The sequence below is a fragment of the Branchiostoma floridae genome, chromosome 8, assembly GCF_000003815.2.
Source record: "Branchiostoma floridae strain S238N-H82 chromosome 8, Bfl_VNyyK, whole genome shotgun sequence".
In the NCBI taxonomy this organism is placed as follows: domain Eukaryota; kingdom Metazoa; phylum Chordata; class Leptocardii; order Amphioxiformes; family Branchiostomatidae; genus Branchiostoma; species Branchiostoma floridae.
This window is the reverse complement of record NC_049986.1, coordinates 4,486,737-4,507,136: the sequence shown is the minus strand read 5'-3', so window position 1 is coordinate 4,507,136 and position 20,400 is coordinate 4,486,737. Positions and strand designations below refer to the sequence as shown.

The 20,400-nt window shown below is 40.4% G+C and overlaps 3 protein-coding genes across 4 annotated transcripts in view; all 3 read left to right on the top strand.

Moving 5' to 3' along the window:
* Positions 1-7,118, top strand: part of LOC118420933 (UDP-N-acetylhexosamine pyrophosphorylase-like) — a 16,857-nt gene extending 9,739 nt beyond the window's left edge. Inside the window, exons 5-7 of the mRNA XM_035828026.1 lie at positions 1,652-1,837; positions 2,838-2,907; positions 3,621-7,118. Coding sequence (XP_035683919.1) covers positions 1,652-1,837; positions 2,838-2,907; positions 3,621-3,731 — 367 coding nt within the window. The 3' untranslated portion in view covers positions 3,732-7,118. The remainder of the gene's footprint in view (positions 1-1,651; positions 1,838-2,837; positions 2,908-3,620) is intronic.
* Positions 7,119-8,982: 1,864 nt separating this feature from the next.
* Positions 8,983-10,977, top strand: LOC118421527. The gene is made up of 4 exons (XM_035828841.1): positions 8,983-9,384; positions 9,642-9,946; positions 10,135-10,374; positions 10,571-10,977. The coding sequence occupies exons 1-3, from the start codon at positions 9,252-9,254 to the stop codon at positions 10,336-10,338; spliced, it is 642 nt and encodes a 213-aa protein (XP_035684734.1). The 5' UTR covers positions 8,983-9,251; the 3' UTR covers positions 10,339-10,374; positions 10,571-10,977.
* A 1,514-nt stretch (positions 10,978-12,491) lies between these two features.
* LOC118420425 (suppressor APC domain-containing protein 2-like) lies at positions 12,492-19,742 on the top strand. Of its 2 annotated transcripts, XM_035827215.1 has the most exons (7): positions 12,492-13,529; positions 14,978-15,069; positions 16,496-16,575; positions 16,679-16,748; positions 17,228-17,329; positions 17,960-18,052; positions 18,190-19,742. In XM_035827215.1, the coding sequence occupies exons 1-7, from the start codon at positions 12,800-12,802 to the stop codon at positions 18,319-18,321; spliced, it is 1,299 nt and encodes a 432-aa protein (XP_035683108.1). In that variant the 5' UTR covers positions 12,492-12,799; the 3' UTR covers positions 18,322-19,742. The 2 variants fall into 2 exon arrangements, with proteins under 2 accessions (XP_035683108.1, XP_035683107.1); XM_035827214.1 differs by lacking the exon at positions 16,679-16,748 and having other exon boundaries at positions 12,502-13,529; positions 16,496-16,645.
* The last annotated feature ends 658 nt before the right edge of the window (positions 19,743-20,400 follow it).

Sequence of the window (20,400 nt, the reverse complement as noted above, 5' to 3'; positions counted from 1 at the left end):
TTTATGACTTCTCTAAGATAGGTGAGAAAGGGGAGGGGAGGTGATAATATCACACTCTTGTGATAAAAAGGCCTTTGTCCCAATCTCAAGGATTTTAGAGCATGTAAAGAGTTCCAGATGAGGACAGGGTGTTGTTCTCATTGTTCTATCAATGTTCTGTGATCTGATCTGATCTGGTGACGGTTGATTATTATTTTCTATTGGGCACTTAGAACTTCATTAAACACAGCTGTCCAGTAGGTATCAAAAACCTAAAAAATAAGATTCATTTAGCACCAGTGTTTAATGAATTTCTAGGTGTCCACGCACCCGGCTCGGGACACTTCTAATATTGTGTTACAGTGTCATAACTAACATAAGATATGACTCAGGTGAATGCCACCTGGCTATATGCTAATAAAGGATCAATGTTTTACCCTGAGGGGTGCATCATGAGATAAAGCCGCCAGTGGTTGGTTTCTATAACCCAAACACCAGCTATCAGCATGGCAAACAAGGCGGTTCATGTCATCTACTTTTCCACCAACTGAATGTATCATTTGATTTACTACAGTTTAGAATTCAGTAAATAGTTACTGGAAGTTCCGAAAATAATTTCATCAGGTTGGCACTGATAATAGGATAAAGGTTTTTACACAACATGTAACTAAAAGTACTGTACTTTCATTGTACAGTACTTTTCTTATGGACTCCAATGATTATCCTATTAGGGCACCCTACCCTTACAGTACATGTGCAATTTACAATAATTGAATTTATACTTTTAAGGGAAGCTTAGGCCTGTCATGAAATTTATGAATTTTGTGTTTATGTTCCTGACTTGCACCTACATGTACAATCAAATTGGCTTAGATACTAATAAACCCTAAGTGGTGATGTTAAAGAATCAAAGAAAAAAATGAAAGAAGTAACCATGCCCAAGCTTCTGTACTTCTGAAAAATATGAGTAGCCACTGAAGGAAATGCATTTTCTTGAAGTGAAGTTCATTCATAGGTCAGTTATTTCTAATGCCAGGCATCTCCAGCAACAGTCAATAAAACTAGGAAAACAAAACAATAAAAAATGTCTCCATTATATATCTGTTTTATATACATAGTTAAAGTCAAGTCTGAAACATCTAATGAAATCTAATGCATTGTTTAACAGTTTCAAAACAAAATTAAATGCATAAAGAATGCTTCCTGTCATTGTCAAGGCCATTCCTGCAGAAATTCCTGCAGGAAACATTCTTCCTGCAGGAATTTACCTTTCTCCTGCAGGAATTTCTGCAGGAATGCCTGCAGCATTCCTGCAGGAAAAACGCTTCCTGCAGGAATTCCTGCAGGAAAAACGCTTCCTGCAGGAATTCCTGCAGGAATTCCTGCAGGAAGAAAATTTTCAAAATGAATATTCATGAAAGTTGTTATCATATTTCACAACTGTACATCATACTTGTCAATCATATGTAAAGACTTTGCACCAAGTGCTTTTATATTGAAAATATTAGCACATTTCAAAATGGGAAAAACGGAATTCCAATCTTAAGATGGAGCTTCTTATCTGTAGATTAGCAGTATTGTAGCAAATTCCAGATAACACACTGAAGGTTTAAGAGCACCAAGTATATTAAAATTACTTCTTCATGGAAAGTGTTTGTTTTTGTCTTTGTAGGAAATTTGCAATGTTTGAGGTTCTGCGAGAGGATGAATTCTCTCCCTTAAAGAACAACGACAGTGCTGAAAAGGACACGCCCACAACAGCTCGCCACGCCCTGTTCAACCTGCACCATCGCTGGGTGCTGTTAGCGGGGGGCAGGTTCATAGAGGAGGATGGTACACATATCCCTCCCATCCCAAGGTAAGGATATACTGGGGAGTCTGCACCATCGCTGGGTACTGTTAGCAGGGGGCAGGTTCATAGAGGAGGATGGTACACATATCCCTCCCATCCCAAGGTAAGGATATACTGGGGAGTCTGCCTCCGTCTATATTATCACATAGCCAGGTTGTGTGAGCCGAGCCCAAGCCTGCAATCTTATTGGCTCTGCTCTCATTATCCACAGATAGCATCGGTTGTATTGTAGAGCATAAGCTCGTACAACTGTCGCAGGTTGGTACATTGAGGGGAATGAAAAAATCGCTAATTAACCATGACGCTGTATGTCCATCACTTCACTTCCTAGCAGCCTGATCTAGCATGCCACTCACTAACCATTAGAACTACCTTGTGAACAACAATGGCAGATTGGTTGGTGATATGAAAATAGCGGGTGCAGGTTGTAAACAGTGCCGGCACGGCTATTGCAGGGAGTTTTGGACCTGAACCCCCCACCCCGGCACGCTAGGTAGTGAAGTGAGGGACATCCAGAGTTCTGAGGATTAGTGTAGTTTTTTCATTGCCCTCATTGTACTGACCTGAGACGGTTGTATGAGCTCATGCTCTACAATACAACTGGCGCTATCTTCAGCTATGCTCTCATGTAATACCTGGATAGGGGGACTAAAACAGTCTATATTTACTGCAATAAGCCACTTAGAAAACCTACTACAGAGAAGCCACTTAATTGCACAGCCTATTTGCCAGTGAATTTCGTGCAATTATCCGGCTGGTGCAATAATGCTAAGTTATTTAGTTGGGATTTGAGGATTCGGAGCAGATAACAGCATTATTCCATTGTGCAATTTACTGGCTTCTACTGTAAGCCATTGTACACAAGTTTGGGGCCTAATGAAATCTTCATGTTCATGACAATCCAGCTTTAACTTCCCTATTTTTGGGAACATTGAGCCATACATAGCAAGAGTCATTATAAATTGCACTTTGAATGCCTGTGCTGACTTCTGTCTGTTGTTTCCAGCCGTAAGGAGGATGTACACGAGTATCCGGTGGTGTGTGAGGTGTCTCCACTCCTGTCCTACAGTGGAGAGGTACGGACATGTTTGGACTTCATTCAGAAACTTTGTTTTAAACCTCAGATTGATGGATCAGTGTTATCACAGGCACAGATCCTCTATAAAACCTGTTGGAAATCATGAGTCGCTGTATGATCTATGTGAATAGGACCTCCTCTAGAATGTGGTCCGGTAATCTGTAGTGTAATTCATAAAAGTATAACCCCCTTTATTTTGTCTCAGGAAAGGTCTCTCTTCTTTAGTCAGGTACATTTAGCTGATAGTGTGCTTGTGATGTCTTGAGTCCTTTGTTTTGAAATAGATTTTTTTTGTGAATGGTGAAATGATGATTTTATTATTGTAAGGAATGGGTAGAAGCTAGTAGACTTGTTTTGAATGTAGACAAACCCAATACTATTGGAGTTAAAGGTAGCTGCCACAAAGATGGAACTTTCTATGGGCAATCAAAAGGTGGAACAAACAGGCAAGCTGCTTACTATATAGTATGTTGATACACTGGCAGTTGACATCGGCTAAACATCTAGAGTTTATTGAAAAAGTGTGCTGGCATCTCTTACAAAATCATGAGATTTTCTCACAAGAACAACATGAAAGGTAGTAGCACAGTCACTGGTTCTGGGGCACATGGATCATACAAATAGATAAATACTACTTTTATCTACTGTCTGTATGTACACAACCCCACCTGAACTGTGCTGTAATACCTGTTTTGTGCTGTTCTCTCTCAGAGCCTGGAAGAGCATGTGAATGGTAAGGAGTTCAAGTCACCACTCCTGCTACTGAGCACCACGGAACAGAACGACAAGGAGCCTGATGTCAAGAAGATCAGGGAAGACTGAGGAGCGATGGAAGAGCTGGAAACATACCTGTGGCTTTGATGTTTCCACATAGGCAATGAACAGTTATGAACCCATAACTAATATTCATTGTCTAATACAGCAAAAGGTTTACCAAATGAACAAACTATTGCAAATGAAAGGTGGTGTGTTCATTTGAGCTTCATGACCAATCATAGGATAATTTGACGTATATGTGCAGTCTTCTTCAACTTTGGTAGTCCATTTTCAGGGGACCATCCATGCACCTCTGTAGGGTTGACCATAGGCAATGGTGTATACAATATTCTGTACAAAATCTTCACATTTTCACTTGTTCAGTGAACATTTGGGCTTGTCTTGTTACCTAACTGTGTGGCTTTCTCGGTTGTAAACACAGGGCAACCTAAAAAAGTAAAATGCTATGATATTTTATCAAGAGAAAATACAATCTCAATAGATACCTCAACATCATTTGGTCATAGTGTTTGGGTAGGGGTGTTAGTGTAGGGAATTCCACTCTGGAATAGTTTGGGGGAAAGAGTGAATGTGAATTGGTGTGGGTGCTAAGGGGTTAAATAAGAGTTGAAATGATTGGTGTGGGTGTAGTTTTGGGGGGTGGCTAGAAAGAGTATACCATAGTCTGCTTCTTGAATTATACATAGTTTGGAAAACTGGCCTCTCTCTATCCTGTGGTATGGTCACCCCCATGAGATAGTGGACTGACAGACAGCTGGCTCTGTGAGGCCCAAAGGACCAAGATAAGTGCTCTGATGTGGATCATGGAGTGGGCTATTAGCAGAAACACTACAGAATTTCTTTCTTGGGCTGTTCGCAGAACAGGCTAACACTTCAGAATATGAGTTCAGTGATTGTTTGCAATCTTCTTTTTGTCTGCTTTTCCAAAGGCATGACTTCATTACTGACATTTGGCTTCATTCTAAGCCTACCTGCAAATCTACACATAAATCACCTTTGGAGATTGTAGCTGACCAAGAAACGATTGGAATTGTTGTACTCTTGAAAACTAGCTTCATTTATAATGTGTAAACAGTATTACATTTCAAATTAAAGTCAGTATCATACTATGTTGAAAGTACATTTTGTGTGTTGAAAGAGCCAGTAGTAGTGGTACATGTGATTTATCATTTGTTTAGTACAGGTCAGGAGGTGCTTTTAAGAGTTTAACAAGGTAAAGGCAAATTGTTGATAGCATGCAAAGTAGCACAGCCAGTAGTGTTTTAATTAGAGCATCTTTGAAGGCTTTCAAAGAACATGCGTCTGCTGTAAGAATATACTAGTATCCAAGAAGCATGTGATGTGTTGAGTCAAACTTAGCAATTCTAGACTGTGTGTAGAGTCTGTGTATAGTCTTTGTGATGTAGAGACAATCTGAGAACAGGCAGCAGTTACTACCTTCTCCTGTCTGAGTGTTAACTTGTATAGTTATGGTCAGTGAGGACATGGTTATGGACCAAATACCATTTTCCATGGACTTGTTATCATGAGACCCCATGGAACAGTGTGTGCTAGTGATGCTCTCTGTTTAAAGGGCTTTTCAATAATTGTCAAGAGTTTTGGAGGAATTACATATACAACTACTGCCTTCTTAGTTTTAGGCAAAACATGATGTGTTCAGTATTATTTTCTTTTTGGCAAATTTTATCAGCAGTATTCAATGATTGTATTCAAGTATTTTATGCAGATTGAGCATTGCAAGCTGATTCATAATCGAGACTGCTTTCATTATGAATCTAATGTTCGTGAGCCAGTGGTGATTTTAAGAAATGGTTCTCTCCTGATCATTATCGTTAATTCTACTATTTGTAATGAACATGCATTTAAGTTTGCACGTACATGTACATGAACATGTGCTACATCAAGATGTTCCTAAGTGTTCCTAATATCTGGAGGGACCAAAAATCTACAGAAGGAAAAGAAGTTTCTTTTCAATCAAGGGCATTTCTAAACGTGAATGTTTAGATAGTATTGGAACCACAAAAACATGTTTAAGAACACCAAATACATGTATTGTTGTTATAATGGAAAAATGCCTACTGTTACACGATAAGTATTAAGTGCCTCTTGTATATAAGTATGTATAAAAAGAGAAATTTGACTTCAATCAATTTACCATGTTTCCAAATTCTTTACAAATAACGTAAAGTAAATATATAATGTATTAGAAATTTTGAATAGTCTCTACTATAAAAATCTGTTATATACTATTGTACGCTCTTGTATAGGTCACAGCAGCCCTTGTATTTAGTACTATAGCATTGGAGATTTTGTGACACGTAGCATAATTGCACATTTTATGACATGTAGCATTGCACATTTTGTGACACGTAGCATAATTGCACATTTTATGACATGTAGCGTTGCACATATTGTGACATGTAGACAGTGTTGCACATTTGAAAGTTGCTGTTTAGGCAATCTTTGGTGGCCTTTGGTATTCATTTGTATTGTTTGGAATTCCAATTTCAGTGGATCATGTGCGCAGTCTTTTGCTTTTTATTACATATAGTTTTGCACATTTTGTGATAGTGTTGCATTTTTAGACATCAATTATAACTCTCTTCATTTATTGAAGAAGCACATACATGTACAAATCATAGGCAATAGGTCAATGAGTTTTTGTTGAAATTGTGTTCTTTGTACACTAAAGAAAGTGTGTTCGCTGAAAGAGAATTCCGAAAACCTTACGCTTAGCTCGCTGTTCTCTTCTGATTTTTCTGGAAAGTCTGTCCGAGCAACGCATATCAGTTCTTGCTTCCATGTTTTTGTAATGTAGTTGCCTGTAGGAGTAAAACTGGCCTCGCAGCATATCTTACCCATTGTTCAAACCAGTAGAACTACGGGGGAGCTAACTTAAAAAACAAGATAGCACTAGATTTGCCAGTGTTACTTGCACAGCCCAAACCCTCGGCAGTCTTTGATGGTCTTTGGTGTCCATCCTTCGAATCCTGTTTGGCATATGTCTGCACAGTGTTTCATGATTTTCTGAAAAATCTTTCAGGCGACGGAGTACACAGAATGTGCATGACTGTGCTTACAACACACAGTAAGTTCAACAAAAACTTTGTGGCCTGCTACCTATGGACAAGTCAGTCTCACTGTGAACTAAACCTTAGTACAATGTATGTTTTCAATACCACTGCAATCAGGGACACACATCTTTACCTGTAAGTGCCCTTTAATTAAGCACTATCTTCTTCGCAAAATACGTATACAACTGTATCTTTAGTTATTAGTTGTCCCTGTATGTAGTATTTTGATATGGATTGAAGAGAAGAAATATCTCAAACTCAATTTCATTCCACACAGACTATTTTACATGATTACTCTACAAGCACTGAGATGTTAGTGCTGAGAGTCAGACCAAATAAAACTATAAGTATGACTGGTCAGTTCTATGACTTCATCACATATTACTGCCATAGGTCAATCACAAAATGGAACATTTCCTTATCATGTTCATAATACATGATATTATCACATAACATACTGAGAAATCTTTATTGATGCAACACAAAAGTAAAGTGACTTTTGTAAGGTACAAAATGTATAGTACAAGATACAGATATACATAAAGTGTATGCAAATGAATTACATACATAAATGTTTATGAATAAATATGAATAAGTCAACATGTTGAGTCTAACGTATCATTTATAGTAAGGTCTAATCATTCTTTGATTTATTACCTAATACATGCACTATTACTATACTACGGATTGCACTTCTTCCAGTTTTTTATCCCCTTTCTATCATGTGTCTATACGAGTTTTTATACATGAAATATTGGAGCCAAATATAACCAAAGGTGAGATTGCCAAATATAACCAATATACGATAAAAGATAACAAAATATAAGCTCGTCAAAAATGATTTTTAGATCTAGACTGAAGGTTTTTGTGGCAAAGTAATCCAAATACATGTATGCTTTATTGATGTCACAGTGAAGGTCCAGTTCGAAATGTGACCTACTCATCCCGAACCATCTAAGCTGGGCTTTCCTCAGGAACTGGATTCCTCTAGCCTCTACCAGGCTCCCCAGGTCGCTGGAAAAAAAACAGTAGAAAATGGCCAAATGGAAAGAAAACATACCAGAGGAGTTGGTTGGTTTAGGTCTGTACTCCTCAGCCAACCAACTCCTCCGGTGTGTTTCTTTCTATTTGGCCATTTTTTACCATTTTCCACTGTGTTTTTTCAGCGACCTGGGGAGCCTGGTAGAGGCTAGGATTCCTCTAGAAAAGCGGATAGTGCTCCATTTGTTAAGCGTGAATTCCTCAGGAATTGATATATTCCTCCGTGCAAGAGGAAGCTCGCTTCCCTCAAATGTAGTCTAAATAATACCATGTGAAAATTGCAGCCACCAGTGGGATGGAAACATTCTCAGCACATGAGGTTTAGCATATTTCATTATTTGAAAATTGAGGCACATTGGAAAGGAATCTGAAAGCGCGACGAAGCAATTATACCTCTGTGAAGGAGCACCTTGGACTGTAACAGTAATATTTCTTCTTTGAAGAATGACTTTGGATGAAGAATGGTTCCTCGGTAGCTGTAAATTACCATGTGTGATTTGCGCTTCCACTACACTGTGTGTTGTGTGTACTCTACGTACGGTACTGGTAAAGGTGCACTCTCACTGCACTTGCGTGACTGCGGGGTTCGTTCACTACGTCACTGTTTTGTTATTATTTTCTTTATTTTATTTTTTTTTATAATTTAGATATTGCTTGATACGTATAAGCACGACTTAGAAGACGACAAAATCCACAAAAAGTAAGAAAATTCGTTCTTTTATCTCTGAAATTCGTTGAGTAACTTTCGAACCCCGTAGTGACGCATACTTGACGCAAGTGCAGCGAGAGTGCACCTTAACCCTAGCCTGGAGTCCAGCGTTGTTCGCTTTGTTCCGCTCCCGAAGGCTCGTAGCGACCTACAAGTGACTATTCAAAATCATCTCCAGAACACAATACATGTATTTACAGAAGGTTCTGTTGTAATGCCATAGAATCGATGTTCATAATACAACGCTACATGTTCATAATACAACTAGTATACGCAGCCCTTCCCGGTGAGTCCTTCCTTTTGCCAGGTATCCACCTGAACCCACATCATCGTTCAACTATGATAAGGATCTATCCACAACTTCTCGAGTTATTCTGTCTAGAGTTATTCTGTCTAGAGTTACACACACATGGCCGAACATGTGCCAAATAGAAAAGTTAACCGGTCTCAAACTTTATTTTGTAGGGCTGTAAGAAGCAGGATGAAGTGGCTCATCCAAAGCGACTCCAATTTTTGAGAACTAAAATATCAAACGAGAACGACAACGAAAAGTCGCATTCTATCATCTTTTTTTTACAACACCCCTTGTCTTGTCCCATATTCGAACATTCCACACTTTGCCATCAGTTGTGACGTTACATTGTGTTGCCTAGCTGCGTTTAGAACAACAAAGTTCCACCGATATGAGCAGGTGATAGTCACTCATCACAGACTCACACCGTGACGACTACACACGCAGAGATGTGGGACTTCGTTATTACGCTCACTAGCTGTTTCTGCTGCGGCAGGGCCAACAAAGTGTCCCCAGTACGGGACGGAGATGTGGAGGAAGAACCAGCACCGGGAGAGGAGGAGATTGACCGCGGGACCACAGGTGAGTCCGTGCGGTGTAAGGCACTGGGGTAACAGAGTCTTATGTTTATCTTTTCGTTGATTGTAATTATCACAAAGAAATAAAATGCGGTAGTTCGGCAAGTGGTTTTCTTTTTTAGTCTAGCTTGTGTTGAGTTTGTGTTAGACCCACCATATCACATCCTTTAGAACTTCCGAAGATCTTACATGTCGCTGTAAAATATACGCTACCACCAGCAGCATTATCTATATTTCCCAGTATTCTACGACTTGTTCCAGAATGTTCAGTGGTCACCACACAGCCTCCAATGTCGCAGCCTAGGCCTAGCAAGTCGTCGGCCGACGTCCTTGCTGAGCTGCGAAAAGATGGCATTTTACCCCTCAACACCCGGGAAGAGTCCGTCGCTTTCCAGGTGCTGCTAGTGAAACCCGCCTCCGAGCCAGACATGCCCCCACGCCGCCCAGTGAAGCTTGAGAAACTCGAGGAAACTCTCCAGGAGAGGCGCGAACGGGTCAAGAAGGAGCCCGCGGGATCACGCACTCAACTGAAACAGCAACTCAGCGCCGCCGCCAACAGACGAGAAGTGGGTTATGTCATATCATTTCATTACTACTCAATATAACTTGGTCATCATCACAGAAATTTAAGAAGTCTAATTATTAGGAGAATCAGAAAGAAAACACGAAATGCAGGAAACAATAGGCTGTTGCCATTGTTGGAGGCTTGAAGCTATGGGCTAAATCGTTTTGTTTGTATCTCTGGCCTGAACAGGAGATGTTGGCTGAGAGGTCTCGAAAACTTGCAGAGAGGAGAGCAAAAGCAGAGGCCAAGCGCAAGAGCACTGCCTTCGTCATTTCATCTGTCAGCGACACAGACGTCATCGTTCCCCGGGACTCCGAGAAGGCACAGGCTTTGGAGAAACGTCTAAGCAAGAGGAGAGAACGCGTGGCGAAAAGGACCACTGCGGAAGACTAAGAGAAACAACAGGCATTAGCAGCCAATCGCAGGAGGGTGAGTTTCGGTTCTCAGTGCACTCGCTACTGTTGAAATGTAGGCAGAATTCTGTGTTGTGTTGCAGCTGTGGTCAACAAAAGGCATACGATGTTTTCTGACGGGTTGTGTCTTGTAATTTGTGTTCTTATATATTCTGAAAGATACGAACATGAACTTTTGGGTAATTTTTGACTTTTGTTGCCCGCCTGTGCAGGAGAACAGACAAGACACCGTATGGACGGCCCAAATGATGAGACTGAGCACCTCGGATCCGCTAAGGCTCGAGATTTTTAATCGGAAAATAGGGATGGGAAGATATACCTAGAAAGAAATTCCATAAAGAAATGAATTTGTTTGCATACGTTATCGACCGTCTGGAATATGTTGTTTGACTGAAAATTAGAAAAATAAAAAAAATTGACTATTTTTAAACATAACGTTACAGTTGAATTCACATTTTTTTCTGAAATAGGTGAAATGTTTTCAAAAAGGTTTACAAAAGCTAACTTCTGTTAATAGTCAGGTATCAGCAGGTATTATTCTATCTCTTTCGCCGAGAGGTGTTAAACACCAGCATGTTGTGCAAAACTGGAAATAAAGTTAAACTATGGTTTCTGCATATTTCAAGCCTCATGTCATCTTTTATCTGGTCAGATTCTATAGTTCCGTTGAAACTTGTGTCAACTTGTGGTGGTAAAAGTCTCGGGTCTTACGACTGGTGTAAGGACTGTTCCTTTTCCATTTACAAAATACCCCATATTGAGAAAGATAGTGCCTATGGAAAAATCAATAGTTCACTCCACCCCATATTAATTTAAGCCGTGCGTATTGGTCTATCCCAGAGTGACGGGTTCGCCCACGCTGTTAATTTTATCAGTCATTTAAACACATTTTATCAGTCAGTGTACCCACTATGAAACCAAAAGAAACACATTATTGAATATATCAGAAAAGAGTTCCCATATTTTGAACATCTTAATGCAACGGATAAATTTCTATTTTTGATGCGCCTAGACAAACCCTGTATATCAAACATTATATGTTCTTATATCTACACCTGTACAAAGAAGCGAGAAGATGTCGACCATCCTGTTAGCTTAGTACCTTCAACTAGTTAAATTGTATCCTGTTTTTTTTTTTTCATATGTTTGTTATTCTGTTATCAGTCATGTCTGTTATCAGTGACCTGTACCTAGCCCGTCGAGGCATGAATGTACAATAAAGGTCTTTCATTCATTCATTCATTCTTTCAAACAGTTGCCACAATCTCACCAATCTTTTACCACCTAGGAGATCACTATATTTCTACTAAAAGCACAAAATCCCACCATCATACAGAACCATGGGACAGTTCATTAACCACTGCCTTAAAAAAAGAAGTCAAACCCGACAATAGTATTCATTGTATCATATAGTTGATTAGACAATAGTTTTATGTATCACACTATCTACTTCTCTTAGTCCTAGTGAAATTAGCCTTCGGGCATGATTTTGCAAATAAACATTCGTTAATCTCATAACGGCCAATTTGCATTTTAATATCTGGACTCCAGCGTTATACATAAAGCGTTAACGGCGCACGCACGTACACCGACACACACACACACACTCACACACACACCGACACACACACACACACACATGATGGCTTCATTCGGTCAATATTGACCATGCTAAAACCCTAATTGATATCAGCCCTACAGCTTCGACTATGACTACAAAGTCCTATTCAAGATTGACAGTCTCTGCCACATAGGCACTTAAAGATGACTCAGGTCTGTTGCAGAGCTCTTTTTTCAGGATCGCTTTTCTTCTGCCATGTGCATCAGTCTGGTTTCTTTTGATTTTAGCTGCCTGGACAGCGTGCATCTCCAGCTGGATCTGTCATTTGCATGTCCGCCCAGGGCTTCGACACACCACGTGCACCTCCTTGGACACACACACACACACACGCACACTCACAACAGAGGTAAACATTATAAGACAAACCAAGCCCAGGAAAGAAATAATAGAAGACTGGAGGTTTAGTCCCGTTTATAGTTTTTAGCATTTGTTTTTGCTGCAATATTAATTTCTTTCGTCTTGGTCTCCAGAGGATGTCTAAACTGTTGCAAGACAACATCACCAAAGTCCTTGCCAAGGAGTTTGAACTATACTAGCATGTTTTACCACATTTTACCGCTAGAGGTCGCACTACAAAGTAACTTTATTTACACGGAGGGCTTGCAGACTGACCCAGTGTGATATTCGATACTTAGTCGGGCGCCAGATAGTTGCAACAGTTTTTTAGTGCCAGTGAGTTTACTTTTGGACGGTTCATTGGGGGATCTGGTGGACTTGTTTGGGGCTCCCTGGACGTTCAGCTAAAGACGGACCAGGAGGAGGGCAGTGTCGGGGGATCTTAGAACTCAGGCCGAACTTCTCGTGGTCGTTAGTATCCGTTATGGCCGATGTTCAAATGCCTTTGTTCCCCGGTCAGTTTGTGCCTTGTGGTTCTGAAGACTTGCCAGAAGCGTTTGTAACGTCTTTGCGTGCCCTGTGGGACATCCTAGATGACGGCAACTGCGGTCTGGTGTCCCTGGGGGATATCGAGCGTCACTGGAGACAGGACGGGAGCGAACTCCGCGGAGTTGTGGAGGCTCTGCGGCAAGTCGCCCCGCACAACAACATGCTCTCCTTCGACTTGTTCTGCAGGGGACTGCGACTGGCCTTAACCAGACCACTCTCTGAGCTAACTAACAACGTTAAACCATTCCACAACCCTGACAAGGGACATGTTCAAGTGCAGGCACATCCCAGAACTAAGCAGTCTGCTCGAAGTTTCTCAGCATCGACTCTGCTCAACCAAGACAAGAAGCTCCACACTTATTCCAGCCAAGACAAAATAGGACTGGGTTCGATTAATCCAGACAAGACAGGTCTACACGAGCTCGGGAGCCACAGAAGATCTCAGCGAGCGTCCCGGTCAGTGCCAGATTTGTCCGTCAAGTCTGAGCCTCAGACAACAACACAGGTGAGAGTCAACAAGGCGAAGCCCAGGCCTGAGAAGGGCAGGATCATGGATAAGTTACGTCTGTGGCAGAACGAGACGTTGGCATTCCTGAGTGGTGACATGGACAGGACCAGCAGGGGGTCTGCTGATGGAACCTCCAGCTCCTCCACAGATAATACAGGTAAGTCTTAGTCTTAAGGTGCACTCTCACTGCACTTGGGACACGCTTGCGTCACTGCTGGGTTCTTAAGGTAACTCAACGAATTTTAGAGATAAAGATCAAATTGTCTTACTTTTTGTGTATTTTGTCGTCTTCATAGTCATACTTTTACATACTAATAGTAACATACTGTAAATGCATTTAAGTTCGCGGGGACTTAATTTCGCAGTAGGGGACTTTTAAGTTCGCAGTAATACCGTAGACTGTAGTCTAATACCATGATAAAAAAATGTTCGCGGTGGATCTAAGTTCGCGGTGAAGTGGTCACCGCGAAAACCGAGAACATTAATCTACCGCGAACAGTTCTGCATTTACAGTATTACGCAATATCTAAATTTTAAAATCGGAGAAAATAACAAAACAGTGCCGCAGGGAAAGACTCCGCATTGACGCAAGCTTGACACAAGTGCAGTGAGAGTGCACCTTAACAGTGGTTCTGTAAGGAAGGATGCCCTCAAGGTGAACTGTAGGTCCTCCTCCAAAATACACTCAGAAATACCCAGGAACAATAAGTTTTCAACTTTGGCAACTTTTTCAACTTTCCTTCTCTCCAAGCAGAGGTTAGTGGGGAAAATCATGTTTTGATGAGCCTCCTCTTGCGGATAGTAATTAAGCAATAAAAAATAATTCCTGGTCAGATTTTGCACTACTTTTTTGTATTGATTAATGAACAAGACTTAGTGCTCTTGCAATAGAAAGAAAAAACATCTGCAGAAAAATTTCTTTATTGGAAATTTCGCCCATAAAAGTTGCGTATTCATGTATTATATCAAATGGGAGGGCATGATTGGGGTATGGGACCTTAAAATTGTCTTCTTGCCTGAAGCCATGGTTGAAGATAGGATGTTCTCTACCATCCAAGACCCCATGTCAGCGCTTGGTATCTCCCAAAAAAGAAACGCACAGCACCTCCATTGCACAAACCTCAGTAACTGTTGCTTTACATTCTGCACTGTCTGATAATGTATGGCGAGGAGAAACATAGCCAGGGCTCAAAATACTTTTTTCAGCATACCTGCACTGGTGCAGGTAACATTGAAAATTACCTGCTCCAGACAAATTTTACCTGCACCACTCTGAATTTAGGAAGTATGGATCATACTAAAATTGTTCAGGAACTATAGCTATTTTTTCTGTTATACTTTACAAGTGGTAACAGTCAATGCAGCTAATAACAATCCAGATACACCTACATCATACTATTCATAGGACATTTATGTATAAAACCCAGTACATGGACCAGTGCAGGTTAGGTGCAGGTAGACACCAGAAATACCTGCACAGATCCAATTTTACCTGCACTAACCTGCATATGCAGGTGGTATTTCGAGCCCTGATAGCCTATAAACATGTTGAGATTACAGTAATTAACGTATCATCCTACCATTAACCAAACTTGTGCCTTTTAGGACCGTCATTAAGTCCTCCTGCACTTTCACCAAAACAGAAGAAGAAGGAATTCCGGCGGCACACCTTGGCTAATGGACTGGACTACAATGTGGTGAGTTAAAATCTAACAGTGGAACACTTTTATTATTCTACTGTACTATTTCTAGTGGCAGGAACAATTTATAACCTGAAGTCACACTGTACTGGCTTTGGGCTGTATCAGTTTTGTTGCTGGTTTCTTGATAATGTTTTTGTTGTGTTTGCACCCAATATCGTTTGATGGATTTGTAAGAATTTTGGTATGAGGGTAGTCTAATGCCCATTGGTACTCTGGCTTCCAGCTGGGTGATACTAGATGTTATGTCATACCTGTGACGCGAAAACGTTCGATACAGGTGTTCCAGACCAGGGCATAAGAGTGCCCGTGCCAACTTTGACGTCGTAAAACTGGCGAACGACGTGTGCTAGGACTACGAAACTTGGTGACTTTTCCTAGAATATTGTTTGCGAAAAAAATTTGTCAGCCAATATAAATGGGTTCATTTTCTCATCAGTCCTAAATCCTGTCCACTGATTTTTCAGCTCCATTTTTTGGGGTCAAAAAGAAAACCAGTTTTGTGCCGGTCCCCATCCCTAATCCTACAACATGTACTACAGATTTTATGTGTATGCTTTCGAGTTACAGTTACAGGAATGCTTGTTGAACATTTGGGCTCACCTGTTGACATACCGTAACCTCAGTATCCATTATCCAACCTTATTGTTGACATTGCAGTGTGCCAAAGAAGTAGTGTTTCAAAAGCAAGGTACAGAAGTGGTGCTTGATGAATGAATGTGTCAGGTTTGGTGGTGGGTACTGGTACATCATACCGGTACAAAACCGTTTTTTCTTATTGGACCTGTACAGGACCTGAAAACATTCAATAACCGTATGTTGGACCTATTGGAAAATGAACAGATTATATATACATGTAGTAGTAGTAGTATGTAGTAATCTGGCATTCACACGTTTTGGGGCTTACTAGCTGGTCAAAGAAAATAACAAGAGCAAAGCAGAGTAGAGTTTATAGCTTTCTACCAAGTCGCACAGTCAAACGTACAGAGGTAGTTTAAAGCCTTGAAGGATTTTAAAACGCCTAATACTACACCAGTGTAATACTACACCAAACAAATTTCTTTTTAGCAAAATGGACCATTGGTGTGAGTATTGTCCATTCACAAGTTTTCACATACTGAAGCAGGTCCAGGTTTAGGCCTTGACCTGGACCTGATCCCCTAGTCAGGTTAAAGCTGGTTCACCTTTTATCGGTGGTTTACCTATATCTGTTTTTTTTTAAACAGGGTATTCAAGGATATCAAGACGAAAAAAGGTTGTTTTAAAATTGTGATATTTTCAAAACATTGCAGTTTAAAACCACGGTCGCCTTAAGTTCCCTAAATATATCCTGTTTTTCAAAAACAACGGATATAGGTTACCTCACGGATAAAGGTGAACCAGCGTTACATGGAGGTTTGAGATTGTTGATGTTTTTCCTCAGCTGAAGAGAATGAAGCAGCTGGAACAGGAGAAGGACGTCCTTCTGCAGGGTCTGGAGACGGTGGAGCGTGCGCGGGACTGGTACCACTCCCGTATACTCGCTGTACAGGACAAGCAGAAGTACTTAGATGCACAGTCTCCCAGCAGTAAGGTATTGGTCCTGTCACACAAGTGTTTAGGACTGGTACCACTCCCGTATACTCGCTGTGCAGGACAAGCAGAAGTACTTAGATGCACAGTCCCCCAGCAGTAAGGTATTGGTCCTGTCACACTTCTGTTTAGGACTGGTACCACTCCCGTATACTCGCTGTACAGGACAAGCAGAAGTACTTAGATGCACAGTCCCCCAGCAGTAAGGTATTGGTCCTGTCACACTTCTGTTTAGGACTGGTACCACTCCCGTATACTCGCTGTACAGGACAAGCAGAAGTACTTAGATGCACAGTCTCCCAGCAGTAAGGTATTGGCCCTGTCACACTTGTGTTTAGGACTCACTGGTACCACTCCCGTATACTCACTGTACAGGACAAGCAGAAGTACTTAGATGCAGTCTCCTGTCATTTTCCCCATCACCATTATCTGTCAAAACTTTTGAATGGGCTATAGACATGTTGTGACACTCAAGACAATGGTCAATTTCTCTACCAATATATCACTATTTTATGTGGAGTCTCTGACGCTTTCAAAATACGATTACTGTGTGTTAACATGTGTTTTTTGTGTCCTGTATCAGCGATTGTTGGAGGCCAGTCAAGTTAGTGTCAACAACCTTACAGCACAGGTGCAGCAGGTGAACCATCATCTCAACACTCTCATCCAGGACACAGGGGATCAGGTATGGGGCATTCATTCTTATCAGAACTATTCAAGATGTTAAGTACGTTAAGCCTATCTTTTCATCTTAACATCAGGTGCTGTTGCTCTTTAATACTAAATCATGCACATTAGAGCATATATGATTGATGGGAAAGGTGTAGTTTAATTCCATATGATATGATAGAAGTGTTTACGCCAGAGCATGTTACAAAATTGATAGCTTGTCAATTGTTGTCCATCACTTGTCAATATTCTGACAAAATTAACACCAACAGCTCTCAAAGTAGTCTGTGTAATACAAACTCCCCTGTCCGGGCTGTAACTGGCCCCTCCCCGCAGAGGCCAGCACTGTTGGGCGGGCTGAATAGAAGCGTGATTAAACCAGGCTACTTTCAAAAGTATTTACACTTTTTCATATAGCAAGGTTCTTAAGGCACAGCCAGGGAGTACTTTCTTCCAACGTCTAGCATTTACAATTTTGTATCAAGAGATAAGACCTTTTATGTTGTGTTTTTACTAAAGGAATATACGAAGAACAGATAAAATGCAGGAAATACATTGATATTGAATTATTATTGCCTGCTGGTGTGTCATGTTCTGTACTAGAAATGTCCACTGTAGACCAGACCAGTGTTTGTTTGTATTGCAGGGTCTGTCTCTGCACATGGATCTTCTGACCTCACACAATGGCAGGGTGGTCAGTCCAACTGGGAAGACTGCAGAGAACTGTGGCCATACCCAGGTAAATATGAAAAAACACTTTGGCTTTGTGATGATCTGATAAAAGATTGGCAATTACGACTTACTCAGATGTTGGTTCTATGACATTTACTTAACAAATAGATAAATACTGTAACAAATGTTGTTTGTATTTTTCAGGAATTGAGTGACAAAGAAGAAATGATTAGAAAACTAGAACAAGAGAAGTCCCTTCTCATCCGCCAGGTGTTTGAGGCCAGGTCACAGATTCAAAAGATGCAGAGCCCCTCACGAGATACCACTTTTATTTAGCATTTGTATACATTGTACTTATTATATACAACGTTTATTGTGTCCCTTTTACTGGTCACCACACCAGGTGACCTTTGTAGTAACTGTTAGAAAAATATGAGTTGACCTGTTTTATCATGATCTTGTTGTATCCAAAGCTGAAAGGGCTGTGCTCGGGAGATCCGAGTGCTTGTTAGGTTTCCTCAGTACTAATTTCTAACAAAATGAAGCTGCTAACCCACACTTACATGTATTTCCTGGTATTATCTAATTCTTTTCATATTAGATAACAGATATATAGTGAGTGATTAGACACCAATGGACCGATCCTAATGAATACCATATCGAACAAATAGAACCCCCGTTATATTCTATTTCGAAAACCTCCGTCAAAAAATAGCCCTTGGAGCAGAAATGGCTGAAGAAAAATGCTATGCCTTCTTTCTTGAAGACTACAATTTGCACAACTACACCAAGTATAGTTGTCTGGGGAGGGAGAGCCACTGCATAGAATTACTTTGTTGGTGGTCAGGATGCACACATGAAGCAGGGTATGTATAAGACACAGGACTCTGCACTTAGTCTAGCAGACTATCCTATACCCCGGTAGTTGGTGTGCAGTACAAGCTTCCTCTTTGCGAATGCCCGAGCTTATTTCTTTGTAATTTTGTTTTTGTTATGAGCATGCATGCGACTGTTATGCATGTAACAAACGCAGTGGAAAACCCGTCACAGATATATGTATCGATTTACATGTGCGTCGACCACATGTCAGAAACTGAGCCCTGACTCTGCTTTGACTAAAATTATAACACCTTTAACACCATAACTTCTCAAACGATAGTACCCACTACCCAGTGGATATTGCCTTCAACACAGAAGGTAGTGCATTTTTCTTGGCCCATTCTGAGAGGATTTCTGGACCTAAAAGCTAAAACAAAGTCAGTTCTGTCCTACTAGCAGTTTTTGACGGAAAAAGAAGCATAATTGAATAGGGAGTGGGGCTTCAAGATGGGTCCATTGTGTCAAGATGTGTTTTTTTTTACTAATCATTTGCATCAAGATTCTGTCAAATGATGGAGAAAATGCCAAAGCCACATGTACATATTAATGTTAAGTACTATCAGTTTATAAATGGTGCATACATGTATTGTATAGCAAATTGAGTATGTTATATTATTTCATGACTATTTGATTCATTATTGTTTCAATGTCTTTGTAGATAGCCATCTTAATTTCATGTTTTACATCCTCTGAAGATCCGAAATCTAATGCACAAGAAGAATTAAGATGCCTGGACTTTGACTTATTTGAATTCCATTCACAGAATACACGGTACCAATTTCCTTTGTTTATGCACCATGGAAATAAAGTTGAATATAACTGAGATTCACTTTGTACTCTACAAAAGGTTGAAAAATAATAAAAGAGAATGTCCTTTTCTTTCTGTCTCTTCTCTTCCACATCCCTTGACCAACTTACTGTCTGCTTACTGAAGGGGCAAAATATGAGGGGCAATGCTAAGAACAAGAACCACCAACTTGAAGTAAAACTGTTGTGGCTACAGACGCTTTCATGATTGTCTTCCTGCCAAATTTATCCAAATGTTGACAATCTACTATGACTATGATCCCTGCCAACTGTTTGAATGTGAGTTCAGTCCTCAGAGTATTATTTTATACATCCAGGCCCAACCAACCTTCCTCATATGGAAGCTAAAAAAAATACCACAGTCCTATTTGTATGAAGTAAATGTCAGTGAAGTCATAAATAGATTCCTGACTCGTACAGTTTTTACAGCAAGATGACAGCAACTTTATTAAGTTACACTGTCCATACATTTCAAACACTAACACTTCAAGAATCTTCTTTTTATGAAGCACAAAAGCCAAAATAAACAGATACTGTGATTTAGAAAAAGAAACAGTTTCTAGCACTAGACAAACATGTATATGTACAATTATTCCATTACTATATGTGGTTCAATGCATGGTTTTATATCAAGTGAGGCCAGAGTGACATCCAAGACAGCAATGTGTAGGTGGTGTTACAGTTTGTGGTGTGGTCTGATTTAGAAACAATATGATCAAATGAAGTGCT